Source organism: Tupaia chinensis, unplaced genomic scaffold, assembly GCF_000334495.1.
Source record: "Tupaia chinensis unplaced genomic scaffold, TupChi_1.0 Scaffold000139_1, whole genome shotgun sequence".
Taxonomy (NCBI): Eukaryota; Metazoa; Chordata; class Mammalia; order Scandentia; family Tupaiidae; genus Tupaia; species Tupaia belangeri.
The window spans coordinates 224,178-244,142 of record NW_006159609.1 but is presented as its reverse complement, the minus strand read 5'-3'; the positions used below and the strand labels follow the sequence as shown (position 1 = coordinate 244,142).

General features: G+C 37.1%; 1 protein-coding gene across 2 annotated transcripts in view; it reads right to left on the bottom strand.

Annotated features, from left to right (window-relative positions):
- The window catches only part of GRM5 (glutamate metabotropic receptor 5), a 538,746-nt gene that overhangs the window by 334,215 nt on the left and 184,566 nt on the right, over positions 1–19,965 (bottom strand). For both annotated transcript variants that reach the window (XM_006144909.2, XM_006144908.2), the window contains exon 3: positions 7,338–7,587. In XM_006144909.2, the coding sequence (XP_006144971.1) occupies positions 7,338–7,587 (250 nt within the window). The remainder of the gene's footprint in view (positions 1–7,337; positions 7,588–19,965) is intronic.

Below are 19,965 nucleotides of genomic sequence, written 5' to 3'. Positions count from 1 at the left end.
CTTTGTGTCGATCAAGATACAGAAAAATAAGTGCTTTTCCCTATGTGTCTTTTTTCACTATGCACATTATTTTTCATGATCAAAAATTACATACTTGGATGGAAATAAAAATATCACTTGACTATATTTTCCTTAAAGACATAGTTTTTTATCATTCTCTAGTCCTTATTAGTTTAACTTCCCTGAATACTGGCTTATATGATATGGGTTCATTTTCTCATGACTTTCTCATTCCTTAGCCAGTTTATTATTTTATTTTATTTATTTTTACAGAGAGAGATGTTTCCTATAGAGTATTTGCACTCACCAGAGAGAAACATGGAGAAAGTGAGAAATCCCCCAGAGGAGATGGTCATCCTGCAATCCCTTGTCTTCCATTTTTCTCAGGATTTTTGGAACGCACACATGCAAATGTGCCTGGGGTCAGTTTCAAGTCCCCAAGTCCAAAATTCGAACCATTGTTGGCCATGTGGGAGTCTGCCACCTTAACTACTATGTCACCTGCTGGCCTCTAGCCAGATTATTCTTAATCTGTATTTACTCCTACATTTAGCCATGCCTTGATAATTCATCAATTTTCTTCACCTTACTAAATACATAAGGCCCTATTAGTATTATTTTCACTGGGTCTCTTTGTTAAAAAATTCTGTGTCTGGGAACCAGCAGTTAGCGTAATGGTTATGTCACTGGACTCCCACGTAGTCTACCGTGGTTCGTGTCCCAGACCTGGTGGCTTCAAACTCACGCCGGGCACGTGCGCGTGCATGCCCAAGATCCCGAGAGGAGAATGGAGGAGAAGGGATTGCGGCATGATTGACCATCCCCCCGGGGAGGGATTTCTCGCTTTCTGTCTCTATGTCTCTCTCTGTCTGTCTGGTGAGCGCCTGCGCCCTATAGCGAAAACCTCTCCAAAAAAAAAAAAAATTGTGTATCTGTGTGTGCACACGCACGTATGTGTGTAGTGTTTCATGTTTCATTTACATTATTTTTAAAAGAGAGAAAAGGAGGGAGAGAAAAATAAAAAAGAAAAACAATTACTGATAGAGTCTCCCATGTTGCAATCCTCCACCAGCCTCCTAGTTAGCTAGAACCACAGGTGTGCACCTCTCATTTGCTAGAACCACAGTTATGCCTTTTGGGCCAGAATCAAACCCAAACCTTTCAAGCAGCCTCTGCTAAGACTCAGCAGTACTTTCCCACTTGCACAGTGGCCAGGCCTTCATTAGACCTTGTAAAATCGGTTGACCACAGAGGCCTCTCCTTAAAATATTTTTCCATTGGCTTGGATGATAAACACTCTTGGTTTCCCTCTCATATCTCTGAATTTGCCTTTTCTGTACATCTTTTTAATAATTCAGCTTTTTTCCAACAATTCAATGTTGAAGTCTCTTAGAGATAAATTATCAGGTTCTCGCTCTCTCTTAATTTTATATAACTATGATCACTGATTGACTCAAGCCTATATATCTCTTCTGACTAACATATACTCCTGACTTCTTGAGTATTTTTATGTCTTAAATACACAAATCAAATCAACTTATCCAAAAATGAACTCATGATCTGCTCTTTCTCTCAAACCTCATTTCTCCCCAGTGGTCTTTATCTCAGTAAAGGCACCATCAGTCATATTGTCACACACATAAAAATCTAGGAGTCATCCTTGGCATCTTCTCCACACTCTTCCATCATGTTAAACACACCAGCAGCTCCAACAGATTTTTTTTTAGGAAGTATCTCTTGGTCTGCCGCCCTTTCACCATCCACGTTTCCCCAATCTACAAGAGTATCATTTCTGTGAAGGGTTCTGATTCCCTTGTCTCCACCTTACCTCTTCTAATCCACACTTCATATTCCAGAATTATTGTTTGCAAACATATTATATTCTTATGTTGCCAAGAAAAGCTTCACTAATAAAATAATAAATATCAAAATACTATAAGGTCCCAAATTATATCTACTAGGCTCACCTCCAAACTTCTTTCGCATAAGCTCTTCTTACTTTCTGTGCTCAATCCCATGGGGTTCAGAGAGTTTTGCAGTGTTGCAAATGGTCTAAGACAAATGCACCTAAACAACTGACTTTTTTTTCTTTCTTTCTTTCTTTTTTTTTTTTTAAGAGAGGTTTTCGCTATAGGGTGCATGCCCTCGCCAGACAGACAGAGAGAGACATAGAGACAGAAAGCGAGAAATCACCCCCCAGGGGAGATGGTCACGCCGCAATCCCTTCTCCTCCATTCTCCTCTCGGGATCTTGAGCATGCACGCACATGCGCCTGGTGTGAGTTTTAAGTCACTGGGTCCGGGATGCAAACTGCGGTCGACTACGTGGGAGTCCAACAACATAGCCATTATGCTAACTGCTGGTTCCCAACAACTGACTTTTAATAGTGCACACATATGCAATTAGCCTGGACTTTTTAACCCAATGTAGCTAAAGCAGGAAAACAAACTCCAGTCAAAATGACACATAGTTTAGCTTTGTATGCATTCCAAATTCATCACAGGCATCTCAATAATTTTAAGGCTTCTTACTAGGTGTAACTCATAAAAACACATCTCACATAATACTCTCTCAGGTCTAAAACTAAGAAAGTGTATTTATTCTAGAAAAATATTCCCTTGAAAATTATTGCTTATTGATTTTATTCTACTGTCAAGACCAAAGTATTTAGTAAGACTGTTCCAGCTACCTGAACAGGACATTTTTATTGGTAATAAGACAACATATTACTCAGAGTTCAAATGGGAAGACCCAGTGGCCAAGTCTGTATCACTTTAACCTTCTACTGATGGCCAAGCAGCACAGATGGGAAGCCATGCTGATGGATGAGGATGTCTCCGCAGCAGTCATCTCATCCCTGACAAACACTTTAGATGAATGACCTATTAAACATGGTTGACCCAAGGCAGTGGGAGAGATTGATAAGTGACTGTAGCTGTTAAATGTGGGATCTTCTAGCACACACAGTCTGAATATAGTTTCTTTTCTCGTAGCTTTCACTTCCAGTTCCTAGGAAGCATCCATCCAAATTTGAGTCAGGAAAGAGGATAGGCACAAATGGAGATTAGGAGAACCTATACAATCAAAATAATCTTAAAATACCAAAAGGAATTATAGGATAAAATGAATAAGCATATTGAGGAGATAATATAGATATAAAATGCTAATTTAAGTTTACATTATCTAGTATTCTTTCTTTATAGACCCCGAGTCTGCATAGAAGTAGGGGTTTTGATGTCAAATTATAACTTATCCTCTGTTTCTACCTGACAAGAGACAGGCTAGGAGAGAAATTTACTGGATTGAGTGATAGTAGCAGGACTCTTGTGTGATCTAGAGGATGTCTTTCAAATTTTGAAGATATTAGTTTCCTTATTTATTTATGAGAGTGAATCACTCTAAATTTTTTTCATACAACTATGAGTTTTGCTTTTCTATTTCATGTATCTATTACTCAGTATTTACTGTCTTACAGGCCTTTTCTATAAAATTAAGATTACTATGTTATTAAACATCTAAATTGTTTTTAAATATATAGATATAGATATATCTTTTAAATACATATATAGATATAGTATATCTATCTATATCTTTTAAATATATATATATATATTAAATCCCCTTTTTCATGGTCAGCAGATAACATGGCAGTTATGTCCCTGGACTCCTACATGGCCAACTATGGTTCAAATCCCAGACCTTGAAATTCACCCTGGGCATATGTACATGCGTGCCCAAGACCCTGGGAGGAGAAGAGATTGCAGCATGGTCATCCCCCCGGAGGAGTGATTTCTCATTCTCTCCCACTATCTGCTTATCTCTCTCCAGCAAGTGCATATGCCCTACGGGGAAAAAAAAAAAAAAAAAAAAAAAAAAAACTCTTAAAAAATCCCTCTTTATTCATAACAGAGGATGAGTGCACACACATATCGTATAGGGAGGCACCCTCTATAAGGTGTGGTCATGCCATGGTTTCTTTCCTCCAGCCCATCTTATCTTGGGTATTCATGCATGCTTAGTATATTTGAAACCAACCAGGCCACAGGTTTCTAACCACTACCACTGTGAGGGATCCAGCTTCTCCTGAGAAGTGCATTACAGCTGTGCCATGGAGCTAGCCCCTGTACTTAGACACATTTTTATCATATATGTTATCTTCTATCTAACTTATTATCTGTAAGCTCAATAAGAGCAGTAAGTAGTGTCTGTTTTGTTCACTGATGTATATATCAAGCTCTTTGACACAAAGTACACACCCGATATTTGTAAAATGCATGATTAAGTGGAACAATGCATGTAAAGTGCTTAGTGTTGGCACAAGCAGTTGATAAATATCCTATAAATGGTCCTGATAAATGATTTTATTAACACCCACAGTGTCATCTCACAAAGACAGTTGGAAGAATTAGGGATGTTTCAAAGAGAACTTGAAGGAGACTGCGGGCCATAGTAATGTTTCTAAATATTTGAAGGAGTATCACATGGTTCTTTCAAAGACACAGATGTGAGGGAACCAGCAGTTAGCATAATGGCTATGTCGCTGGACTCTCACGTAGTCGACCGCGGTTCACGTCCCGGACCCAGTGGCTTAAAACTCACGCCGGGCACGTGTGCATGCGTGCCCAAGATCCCGAGAGGAGAATGGAGGAGGAGGGATTGCAGCGGGAGCATCCCCCCGGGGGGAGGGATTTCTCGCTTTCTGTTTCTCTGTTTCTCGCTTTCTATTTCTCTGTTTCTCTCTGTCTGTCCGGCGAGCACACGCGCCCTATAGTGAAAAACCTCTCCAAAAAAAAAAAAAAAAAAAAAGACACAGATGTGAGTCAAGAGGTAGAAAGTACAGGAGATCATTTCTAAAATTCTAAGAAAGAAAGATTTTTCTAACACAGTTGGTCAAAGATGAAATGAACACTGAAAGTGTTAAATTTTTACATAGCCAATCAATGAAGGGATTAAAAAGTCTAATGAAAGGTTATCACTCTATTATCCCATGAATTAAATGATTTGGACAAAATGTCTCTGTACACAAGTACAATTTTTAAAAATAAACAAAACATTGAATTTTGGCTTTGTGGTGCTATTGGCAATAAAATCAGATTGAGAACTGGCAAATATACTAAATACAAATATATTCTTTATGTACATGTGTTCTAAGAACATTTACTTGTTGATAAATAAACCATATGGCTAAAAAATCAATGCTAATTTGTCTTATTAATAATGCTAACAACAGCAGTAGACAGAAACTGCATAATCCTTTATCCCATATCAGAAATCCAGGACTGTTTTAAACCAACTCCTTCCTTTGCTGTTCTATTTACCCGGTAGTAACGCTGCACTTTGGAGTATGAGATTATTGACAGAAGACATATTCATGGATTGTATGAAACTAACAGGTACATCACTCCTGCCAAGTAGGTATTATTTTAGACAGAATGTATGATGTTAATGATAAAGAAGTCCCACTCATTATTATTTTTATTAAGGATGTGTAGCCTTATACCAAAGTAGTCCCATCAACTCTTACCATCAGATCAAAATGAAAAGAAATAGATACATAAAGTGGCTGTCATAGAATGTGTTCAAGGAGAAGCTAAATCTGATCACAGAAGTTCAGTTAAACATTTAGACAATAAAGTGTGTTTTCTTCAATGAGCTATCAAAGTAAGTAACAAGGGAGTTGTATTTCTATTCGGTCGTGGGAAAAGGCGTGATGTATTTTTCTATGCAGAATGCATCGTGACTTTTCTGATGACCCAATATTTGAGAAATATGTATAGATCTTGAGAAAGATACAGTGGTTTCTAAGGTTTCCACAATCTTTATATTGAGGAAAGATGTGTGATACATGGTAATTTTTTTTGGAGAGGTTTTTGCTACAGGGTGCATGCATTCACCAGAGAGACAGAGAGAGACAGAAAGTGAGAAAACAACCCCCAGGATTAATGGCCACGCTGCAATCCCCTCTCCTCCATTCTCCTCTCGGGATCTTGGGCACGCATGCACATGTGCCCAGCATGAATTTAAGCCAGGAACAAGACTTGAACTCCGGTTGACTACATGGGAGTTCAGCAAGTTCAGCAACATAGCCATCCACTAACTGCTGATCCCCATGGTAACTTTTAATGGTAGGGAATGATAGAAGACTGCTACTGATCAATTCCTATGTTACCATTTCAGTAGTGAGCTTCATTCACTCCTATGGTATTGTTTAATTGTGATGGTTAATTTGATGTGCCTCCTTGGCTGATGTGAATGCCCAGACATTCAGTTAACCATTATTCTGCCTCTATCTGTGAAGGGTGTTTCTGGATGAGATTAAAATCTGAATGAAGCTATTGAGTAGAGCAGATTTTCCTCCCTAATGTGGATGACTCTAGTCCAATCAATTGCATATCTAAATACAAAAGGCCGAGTATGACGGAATTCTTTTAGCTAGTCTGTATGAGATGGGAAATTGGTCTTTTCCAGACTTCAGACTTGAAATTGAACATGGGCTTTTCTTGGGTTTCAAGCCTGCTGCTTAGCTCTCACGGTTCTCAGGACTTTGTAACTACACATCCTTTCTCTTAGGTCTCCAGCTTGTCACATGCGTATCTTAGGACTTATTAGCCTACTTAATTATGTGAACCAATTCCTTATAGTAATTATATATCCATTACACGTACATGTGTCTAACACATATATATGCTTATTTTATTATGTATCTTTTGGTTTTGTTTCTCTGGGCAACTTGCCACTGTTCAGAAACACCAGTGGGAAATGATCCTATTTGTGCCAATCAAATGAATTATCCGAATAATTAAGGTCAACCTCTGTAAAAGCTAATGTTTTAGAACCATGTCTGGTAACAATGTAGGTAATCAGGATAGGTAATAACATTTCTGTAATATAAAATAATGAGCCTATTTTCTAATGCTTGAAAGCAATTTCTCATTTTCAAACCCCAAATGCTATGATTCTTTATCATAAATCAAGCTTATATCGCCATTCTAGAAATCAGTTTCAAAAGCAACTGTAATAAGCTTGATATGTGCTTATTTCCTGAGGGAATTACTCAAGCATTTAATAATCCATTTCATTACTTCAGAGTCATTTTTTGAGGATTAAAAGACTCAGCATCTTCATACATGATTCCTGTTACCACCATCAATCATCATATGGCATATCAACTTATTTTCCATGATTTTCTCCATGCACTGGTATGTGTCATATTTAGGCCCTATTTCCACCACTCAAATTATACTTCCAAAGCACCTGTCCTTGTGCCCCCAAAGAAACCCTTCAATAGTGCCAAATTCTTGACATTAACTCCACGTGAATTTCTCACTGTCACTTACCTGCCAAGCAGCAGAAATTCTCCCGCTAGACCCAGGCGCCTCATAGCCATCAGCAGACCTCTCACTGTCATGCCCTCACAGAAGCAGGCCACCACTCGGGCCTTGGGCAAGTGGCTCACGAGCTTCTTCAGCAGCTTATCAAAGCTCTGCTCCCCCGCATTGCTGTAGATTTTGTAAGAGTGGGCGATGCAAATCCCTTCCTTGGCTGACATATCTTTGAAAGCCTCCATCCCACTTTCTCCGTAGTTGCCTGTGTAAAAACATAGACAAACAGGGAGATAGAAAAATTAGAGTGCTGTATTAATTAGGTACAGTCAGAATGGAGAGATGTCAGATGTATAAAGGTCACTTTGTGGTGGTGTACTTGGAAACTGAAGACCTGAATTTGAGTTGCTCTTTCACAGACTTGTTCATTTTGGGGAAATTACAATTCAACTGTTGGGTTGTTAGAAAAGTCATGACATATATTTTTCTATGTTTTTCTTTGTAAAAACAGGACATGACTTTTCTGACAACTCAATACATTACAGATATATGCATGATCTTATTACATGTTCAACAGGACAGAGAGAATAATATTAAAAAAAAAACAGGTAATTCGGGTTCCCCCTTGGACACAAAAAAGTTAATATTGTAAGTGAAGACATTTGTCTGATTTTTAAAAAAGTTTGATCTCTCTTCCCTTTGGTTGTCATTATATAATTTCACTCCACTGACTAAGATTTCTGTGTTTAAAGTTACTGGACACACATGTAATATATATACTTTATGTAGCATGGATGTTACCATCCAAACATTTTATTCAGTATTATTTTTATACATACTGGGTTGTCAGAAAAGTAATGATGCAGTTTTGCATAGAAAAAAAAGCATCATAAAACTACTTGTGGAAAATGCTGGGGAAACTCTGGGAGACATTGGAGTAGGCAAAGACTTCTTAAATAAGACTCCCAAAGCACAGGCAATAATCCCTAAAATAGACAAGTGGGACTATATTAGACTAAGAAGTTTCTGCACAGCAAAGGACACAGTATCAAGTGTGAACCGACAACCCTCAGAATGGGAAAATATTTTTGTTAAATATGCCTCAGACAAGGGACTGATAACCAGAATACACAGGGAACTCAAGTGCCTTATGCGAAAAAAAAATGATTAACCCAATTAAAAGATGGGAAAATGAGCTGAACAAAAGTCTCTCTAAGGAAGACATACGAACAGCCCAAAAGCATATGAGGAAATGCTCAACATCCCTCATCATAAGGGAGATGCAGATACAAACCACAATGAGATACCACCTAACCCCTGTCAGAATGGCAAAGATTAAGAATATAAAAAGTGATAAGTGTTGGCGGGGATGTGGTGAAAAGGGAACCCTCCTGCACTGTTGGTGGGAATGTAAACTAGTTCAACCACTGTGGAGAACAATATGGAGGTTCCTCAAAGATCTACAAATAGAACTACCATTTGATCCAGCAATCCCACTTCTGGGTATTTACCCAAAAGACAGGAGAACGCTCAGTCAGAAAAGTGCTTGCACATCCATGTTTATTGCAGCATTATTCACAATTGCCAAGACATGGAACCAACCTAAATGTCCACAAACTGATGAATGGATTGGAAAAGTGTGGTATATATACTCTATGGAATACTACTCAGCCATAAAAAATAACAAGACCCTGGAATTTGATAGAAAATGGTCAGATATGGAGGATCTATTGCTGAGTGAAGTAAGCCAGGCTATGAAAGAAAGATATTGTATGTATCCACTCAATATATACCGACTATCCGCACTCTATAATAGAGAGCAAAAATTCGGAGGACATAAACACAGTGAAGGTACTTAATGAGAATAGGACAGTGTGGAATGGGGTAAGTGAAGAGAAGAGGATAGAGAAAGATAGCAAGTGAACAATAGAGAGACAGGACGTTAGTGAGAAACAGATAGGGCTTATTAACTGTTGATGATGACATGTATAGAATTCTCAACTGGATTGGTCTGAGAAGTGTTTCATGATGGGCAAAGTATTTTTACAAGCAAAACGAGAAATAGCAATTGACTGTTTTATAAAAATAATTAGAATAATAAAGATAATGATTGGGGAAAACAGAAAAGATATTGAATGTTGAAGTGGGGAGATTAATGTCTGTACTGACTGACATGCATGGCATTCCCTTTTGAAAAAACAATGTAATACACTGTAAAGTTATATGTAATCCAATGTAATATAAAGAAGATTATGATGATAATAAAAAAAAGAAAAAAAAAAGAAAAGTCATAAATGGGCACTCTAAAAAAAAAGCATCATCACTTTTCTGACAACTCAATAATTTTCTGCACATTATGAAGAATCATGGGCTAGCCCATGGCATGGTGGTTAAGGAGGCTGGATCTCCCATGACCATCTAGGCAGTGAGTCTTGGACCCAGTGGCTTGAAAAACACACCAGGCACATCTATGTTCAAAATCCTAAGAAACAAATGGGGCAGAAGGGTTTGTTGCATGGCTAACCTCACTGAGAAGTGGTTTCTCACTTCCCCCCACTCCCTAATCTCTCTCTGGTAAGTACATGCACCCTATAGGGAATTAAAAAGAAAACAAAAAAAATGAAGAAAGAAGAAAAAAGAACCATAAGAATTTATGGTTGTGTCCCAAGTGAAGAACCCAGATACTGGACAGAGATTTAGTCTTGTTATAGATAAATGTGTAAGCTCATAACAAATATTTAAAGTTTTAGTCTACACAACTACAAGGAAGTTAGTGATATGGGTGAATAATTTCAAAGTCTTTTGCAAAATGTGGGAGGTAACAACTAATGATAGTCTTTTAAATTTAATGAAAAATGGGGGTAGACAGTGGCAATCAGTTAAATGCCAGGGATAAGCCAGGATATTTATATATGCGATCTGATCTAACTCACAGTAATGTTCTGAGTACCTGCAATGACTTGGTTCTGCAGATAAGGGCACGGATGAAGTAGTTAGATGCATATTTTCCCTGAGTAACATGAGCAGTCAGTAGAAGGCTGAACTCTATTCACAGAGGCAATGGAGCAGGTTTTGCTTCCTCTACTCTTCTATGGCTAGCTGCTACAAGTCCCAGAAGTTCAATTACATCTGCATTTCTCTTTCCCATATTTAGGCCATGATGCTTCGACTATAGATAATGCTGAAGTACTTTTAGGCTCTGTAAATCCCACTAGGCTCATTTTCTGAGTTTCCTCAAGATTAGGTGGTGAAGGAAATTGATTTGAAGAAAATAGGAGATTATTACAAGACAACTAAATTGTAGAACATGCAAGGATGAGGCTGGCTTAAAAATCAACCAGATGTAGGGATTGGGATTTTATCAGCAAGTGTAAATCCAAATGAATAAAGTATTCTGGATACTCAATTACATAGAGTCCATTCTGTGCCTCTAATGAAGATAACTGATAAGTAACCCCACGTGTGTAGCAGCTGGATTTTTGGAAAGTCAGTTCATATATGTTAGGTCACTGCTCCTTATGACAACTTCGTGACAAAGGTTAATATTGTTTACCCCTCATGGCTATAAAACTGAAGTCCAAATATAGGTGGCAGAGTCTTGATGTGAACATATATCTTCTAATTACTATCGTGTGTGTGTGTGTGTGTGTGTGTGTATGTATAGATAATGCTGAAGTACTTTTAGGCTCTGTAAATCCCACTAGGCTCATTTTCTGAGTTTCCTCAAGATTAGGTGGTGAAGGAAATTGATTTGAAGAAAATAGGAGATTATTACAAGACAACTAAATTGTAGAACATGCAAGGATGAGGCTGGCTTAAAAATCAACCAGATGTAGGGATTGGGATTTTATCAGCAAGTGTAAATCCAAATGAATAAAGTATTCTGGATACTCAATTACATAGAGTCCATTCTGTGCCTCTAATGAAGATAACTGATAAGTAACCCCACGTGTGTAGCAGCTGGATTTTTGGAAAGTCAGTTCATATATGTTAGGTCACTGCTCCTTATGACAACTTCGTGACAAAGGTTAATATTGTTTACCCCTCATGGCTATAAAACTGAAGTCCAAATATAGGTGGCAGAGTCTTGATGTGAACATATATCTTCTAATTACTATCGTGTGTGTGTGTGTGTGTGTGTGTGTATGTGTGCATGTGTTCTTCACCAGGTGCCTTCCTGCAGATGAAATCCTCGAACTTCAAGAGTAGATTTTTCTGTGGTTTTATCTTTCTGGACATACTGGAAAGCCCAAAGCAGAGCAGGACAGGTTGAGGCCCAACCCAAACCACAGGTGGTCCGGTTGCCTCTTTTCCTTTTTTCTCCAGAATTAAAGCCAGTAAGAAATCTCTGTGATGATGGCAGGTGGGCAATCTAGTTATTTTGCAATTATCAAAGTTTAAAGGACACAATCTGAAAAAGGTGCTAAGGGTCCTAAATTACTTGTTTTACATTAATTTGAGTTATCTATTATACTTTGATTTATTTTTAACCAACCCTGTTTTCAACTGTCTTGAAATTAATGCTTTAATGATATATCTGCATAAATGGTTTACAATTAGGTATACTGACTGTGATGAAAACAATAAAAATTCTCAATACATTCACAGTTAAGCAATAAAAAAAATCCTCACAAACTATCATTAATACCTCGCCTAACAAATTCATTTTAAAATTCTTTTCATTTATATAGTATGTTGTATAAAAGCAATGTGTGATAGTGGAGAAAACCTTATCATCAGAGAAATCTACATTTAAATTCAATTTGGATAGTATCTTTAAGTTCATATTTCTCACCTGAAAGTTAGAGGTACCACTTTAACATCTGGATAGTGTGTATATCATATTTAATGTATGTAAAATATCTGGTAGGTAGCTTTAACCCATGAATTATGTCTATTGGAATTATCACAAATATTCTAGACGAAGTTCATCTGCTCTGACTTGGAGAAACCCAAAGAAAAATGAAAGCAAATGGCATTATTACTGAATATTAGACTAAAGAATAAGCTTAGGACCAGCCTCATAGTGTAGTAGTAAAGTACTGTGTGTTGGAAACTGGATCCCACATGGTCAACCCTGGTTCAAAGCTGAACCTGAGACTTGAAAAACACTGGGAACATGTGCTTGCATGCCCTAAATCCAAACAGGCTAAACCCTAAAGGAAAAAGAATTGGAGCATGCCTATGCCTCTGTGGGGGATGGCTTTCACTGTCTCTCTGGAGAACACACTTGCCCTCTTGCAATTATAAAAAAAGAAAGAAAAAAAAGAGAGAATAAGCTTAAACTACTGAAGTCAATACAATTTTTTTTCAGAGCAAAGCACATCAATGTCCTTTTAACTTAAAATAGTAAATACAGGGTATATCGGAAATCTCTGTACCTTCCTCTCAATTTACTGATGAACCTAAAACTGCTCTAACAAATAAAGTCTATTTTTTTTTTTAGAGGTTTTTGCCATAGGGCACATGTGCTTGTCAGATAGACGGAGAGAAACAGAGAGACAGAAAATGAGAAATCACCCCCTGCCAAGGGGGTATGGCCATGCTGCAATCCCTTCTCCTCCATTCTCCTCTTGGGATCTTGGGCACGCACACACATGCACCCAGCGTGAGTTTTAAGTCAGTGGGTCTAGAACTCGAACCACGGTCGACTACATGGGAGTCCAGTGACATAGCCATTACACTAACTGCTGGTCCCCTCAATTAAGTCTATTTTTAAAACAATAAAATAGAAAATCATTTTAATACATGTGACAAAAAAAACTTTTTCAGAATAATAATTAATTTAACAGAAGAAATCCATTGTAAGCTGGGAGTTAAAAATATGAAGGGCCAGCAGGTGGTGTGGTGTTTAAGGCACTGTACATTTTCAAATGTATGACTGCAGTTCGAATCCCAAACCTGGTGGCTTGCTTTCTTTCTCACTTTCCCTCTCTCTCTCTCTCTGTTTGTGTGTCCCCCTCTGGTCACATTAAATAAATGAACAAATAAATAAAATTAAAATAAATAATTTTTAAAAAAATGAAAATATGGGGGTCCATAGACTGTGTAGTGGTTATATCTCTGGATTCCCACATGGCCAACCACCATTCACAATCTGAAATAAAGATATAGTGAACGCAAAAACTGTATGATACAGAGAATTACCTGAATCTAAAAATACTCCCAGAAAGTAGCTAATTTAGTGATAAATTGAAAAAAAAAAAGAAAAGATATATGAGCTAAGAGATAACATCTATATAGTCCTTAAATTACAATGTAGGCATTTAAAGATAACATTGGCATATAGTCATACTATCTGTAAATATGGAGATTAAAAACAAGGGGTAAAAGCCTAAAATGTTGTTGTTGTTACACATTAAGCCCTTCTGTACTACTTGATTTTGAAAACCATAATAGTATTAATTTGGTGAAAAAATTTTAAATAGCACACTTAAAAGTCATTGAGGGGACCAGCAGTTGGCGTAATGGTTATGTCGCTGGACTCCCATATAGTTGACAGCAGTTAGAATCCCAGACCTGGTGATGGCACATATACTCTATGGAATACTACTCAGCCATTAAGAACAACAAAATCCTGGCTTTTGACAGAAAGTGGAAGAATATGGAAGATTTACTGCTGAGTGAAGCAAGCCAGGCTATGAAGGAGAGACACTGTATGTCCCCACTTAATATATACCGAATGTCCACACTCTATAACTGAAACTGATGGGCTAAAGGATGTACAAACACAAGAGGTGGATGTGAATGCCAGATGTGGTGTGTGTGGAGGAGTGGGGCCTGGGGAAGAACATTTGGAGTAGGGATACAAAGACAGCATTGTTGAGACAGGGAGGTAGTGTTGTTATATTTTTATCAACTCAACCAGGGAGAAATGTTCTTATATTGAAATGATCACCTTGTAAGCTAAATAATGTGATTGAATGTATTAAAAAATGTAAAATAAATAAATTTAAAAAAAATTAAAAAAAGAAATGTCATTACTCCTGTTTCCACAACATGAAATTATTTTTATTGTTCTTTTGTACATCTTTAGAACACAAAAATTAGTCTTTTGTTTCTTTCTGTTTTTCTTTTTGTTTTTAAGGTTTTTGGGATAGGGTGAATGTGCTCACCAGAGACAGGCACAGAGGGAAAGTGAGAAAAATTACCCCCCAGAGGGGACAGCAATACTGCAACCCCTTCTCCCCCATTCTCTCAGGATTTGGGGCTTGCATGCCACAGGTACCCAGCATGATTTTCAAGCTGCTGGGTATGAGACTTGAACAGTAGTTCACCATGTGAGAATCCAGTACCTTAACTACCACCCAGCTCGATAGACAATATTTTTTAACTAAACATTAATTGTTGTAAATTAACAAATTATCATTATGTATATACAGAGCACTAAGTGATATTAAATTAATAAAATGTAAAATTACCAAATCAAGCTAATTAATGCAACCATCAACTCAAATACCTGTATTTTTGTGTGTGTGCTGATATTTGAAATTTACTCAGTGATTTTGAAATACACAATACATTATTATTAGGTTGTCAATAAAGTCATGACATATTTTTCTGTGTTTAACTAGACAAAAATGCTTAACTTTCCTGATGACCCAATATTAATTACAGTCATTGTGAAATAGATCTCAAAAAATGTTTTATTCCTGTCAAACTAAAACTTTAAATACTTTGACCAACATTTCTCAATTCTTCCCATCCATCAGCCTCTGTTAATCACTATTCTGTTCTCTGTTTCTACGAGTTCAGTTGGTTTAGGTACCTTTGTACACCTCTGGCAGAAATGTAAGTACAGTCATCACAAAAAACTATATAAAGGTCCCTTGAAAAACTAGATATGCAATTACCATATGGTTCAACAATCTTACTTCCAGGTGTGTATCCAAAGTACTTGAAAGCAGTATATCAAAGAGACATCTGGGGGAACCAGCAGTTAGCGTAATGGCTATGTCGCTGGACTCCCACGTAGTCGACCGCGGTTCGTGTCTCAGACCAGGTGGCTTAAAACCCACGCCAGGCGCGTGTGCGTGCGTGCCCAGGATCCTGAGAGAATGTAGGAGAAGGGATTGCGGCATGGCCATCCCCTCTGGGAGGGGGTGATTTCTTGCTTTCTGTCTCTCTCTGTCTGGTGAGCGCACGTGCCCTATAGTGAAAAACCTCTAAAAAAAAAAAAAAAAGAGACATCTGCACTCCCATGTTCATGGCAGCTTTATTTTCAATAGCCACAGCTATTGAAAACAGCTGTTATGCAACAACAGATGAGTGGGTAAAGAAATGTGGTAAATATACACAACAGAATAGTATTAAGTTTAAAAGAAGAGGCCAGAAGGTTGCTGATTGGTGGTGCAACTGGAGCTTCATAAGAAGGTCCCCAGTTCACTCTTGGGGCATCTCTGTACACACTAGGTGTATATGTGTTCCTGTGATCTGGGCTGGCCAAGGCTGGGGGGGGTAGAGCATGGCATAAGGACCTTGTTAGGGATGTCTCTCTCCTTCTCTCTTTCATTTATTTCATGGAAGAAACAAGTAAACTCCAAAAAAAGAAAGAGAATCAGATTTTTGCATTTGCAACAAAAGGGCAAGAATATTATTCATTTAGTACTACTAATGCCTCACAGAGGTATGTTAGATAACACATGGAATAAAAGCATAAATGAATATGTGAGCAAAACTAAGTAATCAACATCTACTGGAGATTTCCCAGGTGGAAATAATTTTCCAACTGAACAATGACCCACAATCAGAAGTGCAACACTGTACCCAGAGGGTATGACTCCACTGAGGTGTTACATACTATTCCACTTAAAACCTGAAGAAGAGAGATGCACAATGATCAAAATATCTGTATTTTTTTTTCCTGGGGATTTTTGTTTTCCCCGGGATAAAAACAGACTTTAATAATTCAACCTCAACTACTGTGCAAAGTTAGTTGTTTTCATTAGTCTTATTTGAGCTGCACTGTGTCAGCTGGGTTCTGGAAACATCTGCTTGCATTGAGTTTACAAAGCACACACTGAAAACAGGACTTGCTAAAAAAAACTTTCTATTTTCTTCTAAACTATGAGAGATTGCTTATTTTAATGTTATATTAAAAGATACTAAACAATACTTTAATATGTCATGTATAATTATTGTTAACTGCTATTTCAAATGTTACCAATTTAATACACTGACTACTGTACTATATACTATAAATGATGATAATAAATAATGGATAACAGATAATGAAGTATGGCAACACAAATAGGAAGTACTTAGTGAGACGCTTTGTTTTTAAGCAAAATATCCATTTAAGCTATACTTGAAACTTATAAATCTTATGTGCATTGAGGAGGAAAATGTCACAGGTGTCAAAATTAAATTATTTAAGAGAATCATACTAAAAAGATACAAATATTTTTTTCTCTGATATGTATTTTTTCTTCTTTCCCTTATACTCGACCTCCTCTACATCAGACCTTCGTTATTCCTTGCACAGAAGCACATGTATTAACATAGCTTCTCATTATCCCCTACCTTTCATGTCTCTAGTCTTACCAACTGTTATTTTTGGACTTCTATTTCTCACTATTGTCTTTCATATGAAGGTTAGATGGTCTCCCTTTTTTGTCTTTCTTCCTGTTGTTTCTCCCACCCAGAATACCTTTTCTCCATTTTTCCTGTTGAAATCCTGCCCATTCCCATTCTTGTTCCAACTGAACTGCTCAAATTATTAGGATGGAAACCACATCTCCATGATGCCATCAAGTAGAAGCTTGTGGAACTAAACTTGACCTATGACATCATGCATTTTAAGGCTCCTCCCAGTGGGAGAGTGCTACTTATGGACTAGTAATTCATTTGGTAGACATTCATTAATTATTTGGTGTGTCCAGGTATAATACTAGGCATATGCTAGCCTCCACAGAAGTACACACCTTAGCCTATTATCTATTTTATAGTAAAAAGAACATAATTTCTATTTACAATAAAGCCTAAGAGTTAAACTCTTCATTTTATAAATGTTCACCTCTTTCTCTTTCTTTTTTTTTTTTTTTTTTTTTTTTTTTTTTTTTTTTTTTTTTTTTTTAGTTTTTGCTATAGGCCACATGCAGTCACCAGAGGGGAGGGGAGTGAGAAATCTCCCCCACTCCAAGGGCGTGATATTTAAACCACCAGATTTGGGACTGGAACCACACAGTTGGCCACATAGGATCCAACACCTTAATCTCCATGCCACCTGCTGGCCCCAGATCTCTTTTAAAAATTGATGCTTTCTCCCCCTACAGCCATACATGCAATGAATATATCATTTTAAACTTTATTACACTCATTTATTTATCTCCTGCTACTAGACAATAAAGTTCTTCAGGACAGAAATCTCTATCTTCACAACAATAACAATGTGTATTTACCTTCTTGTTGAACAGAAAGCAAGAAAAAAGTTAAGCAGCCCAAGGAATATTCCTAAACAGGCCACAAAACTGAGATCTAGGTGTTCTGAATTCTGGAAGTATGATTAATGAAAAAGTTTGGAGTAAAAGTTACCATTATCTACCATGTATTCGCATCACAAATTATTATGTTATGACTGTAAAAACTTTGGCTAGTAAGCTGGTTTGCAAGTTTTGGCCAGTAGCCTACTTATTTCAAATCCTACCCTGTCTTTCTGTAGCATTACCCACATAGCACAGCATAAAGCACAAGGCCAGGCAATACCGGATGTCATCTACGATATTAGATGAACTAGAAGGATCTCGGTAAATTCACGTTAGGTGTTTTTCTAGGAGCGGATTATGTAAGCAAAATTGGAGCCATACTCCAATAGTGAATTCAGCAGAAAGAAATTGCAAGTTTGACACAATTATTTATGAAGTATACTGTATAACTATGCACAACTGTACCTAAGGATTTTTGAACTATAGTCATGCATCATTTAATGATAGATACATACTAAAGAATGAATAATTAAGCAATTTTGTCACTGTATGAACTTTATAGTTGTTGGAAAAGTCATGATGTATTTTTGCATAGAAAAACATGTCTTGACTTTTCTGATGACCCAGTAGATGGAAGAGCTTGCTACATACCTAGGCTACACAGTATACCCTATTGCCTGAAAGCTACAAATCTGTATAGCATCTTACTGTATTGAATAGCACAGGTAATTGTAACACAATGGTAAGTATTTGTGTATATAAACACACCTAAATATCAAAAAGGTACAGTAACAATATGGTATATATAAAGACTTAAAAATGTGAAAAAAAGTACCTGTATGGCACATAAATGAAACGTAAAGGAATAGAGGTTGATTTGGGTGGGTCAACGAGTTAGCATGAAGTCCTATGACATCATACTTCTGTAGACTTTATAAATACTGTACACTTAGGCTGAACTAAATTAAGAAAATAATTCTTTAAATTATAAGTTAATTTTAGCTTACTGTAAATTTTTTACTTCATAAACCTTTGACTTTTAAACTTTGCAACTCTTGTAATAATACTTAGTTTAAAACAGACACATTAGGTGACTGAACAAAAATATTTTCTTCATATCCTTATTTAATAAACATTTTTGTATTATTTTTCTTTTACTTTTTACACTGTTTTATTAAAAATTAAGACACAAACAGCATATTTCCTAGGCCTACACAGGATGGGGATCATCAGCATCGTGGCCTTGAGCTCACGTCTTATCCCACTGGAAAGGGTGTAATGAGCAAAACAGCACAAGATTACATTGAGCCCAAGAAGAAATGATGCAATCACGAGACTCAATAAGCACAAAGTGTGTGGGGCTGCTGCTGGTACAACATGACATGCTTTTTATAGTAAACTTGTTTTTAATAAATAGAAGGAGGACATTCTAAAATAACAATAAAGAGTGTGTCATGACTGCATAACCAGTAAGACAGTCATTTATGATCATTAGCCAGTATTCTGTAGTACACATAACTGCATGTGCTGTATTGTTATATGACTAGTAGTGCAGTAGATTTACACCAGTGTCATCATGAACGCGTGAGTAATGCACTGTGCTATATGACCTTACGCTGGCTGCAATGTCACTGGGTGACAGGAGTTTTTCAGCTTCATTAATCTTATGGGGCCACTATTTGTATATGCTATGATTGACCAAAACGTTGTTATGTGGTGCAGGACTGCACATGTATAAGATATTATTCATGGAATGCTAACAGAGCTACTGGATATTGTTATAAAAATACATAGCAAGTGGTTTGCTGAGTGGAATATTAAGTTGATGAATCCTCTCCTGACCAGCAAATACGAGGCTAGAGAAAGAAGTTTGATCTTAAGAGCAAAGGTACAACTCACCATACAAATTCATATATGACAGAGGACAGGAAGGCAAACTAAGTAAGGAAGAACACATGACAGTTATAACTGCCATATGTGTAAATGACAAGTTCGAGTGCTATCTTTGGCTTGTGCTGTAGGTTAATGAGCCCGGGGTACCAAAAGTTTGACTGCTCTCTCCAATAACCCAAGTTCATGTATCTGCATTGGAGGAACTGACATAGGAAAACCAAGAGAAAATGAAATTCTAGGGGAGAAAAAGACCAAGTTTTAGAATTTTAATTTTTTTTTTTGTAAAATAGGGAAGTAGAAATGCCAAGAAGAAAAATGAATAAGGA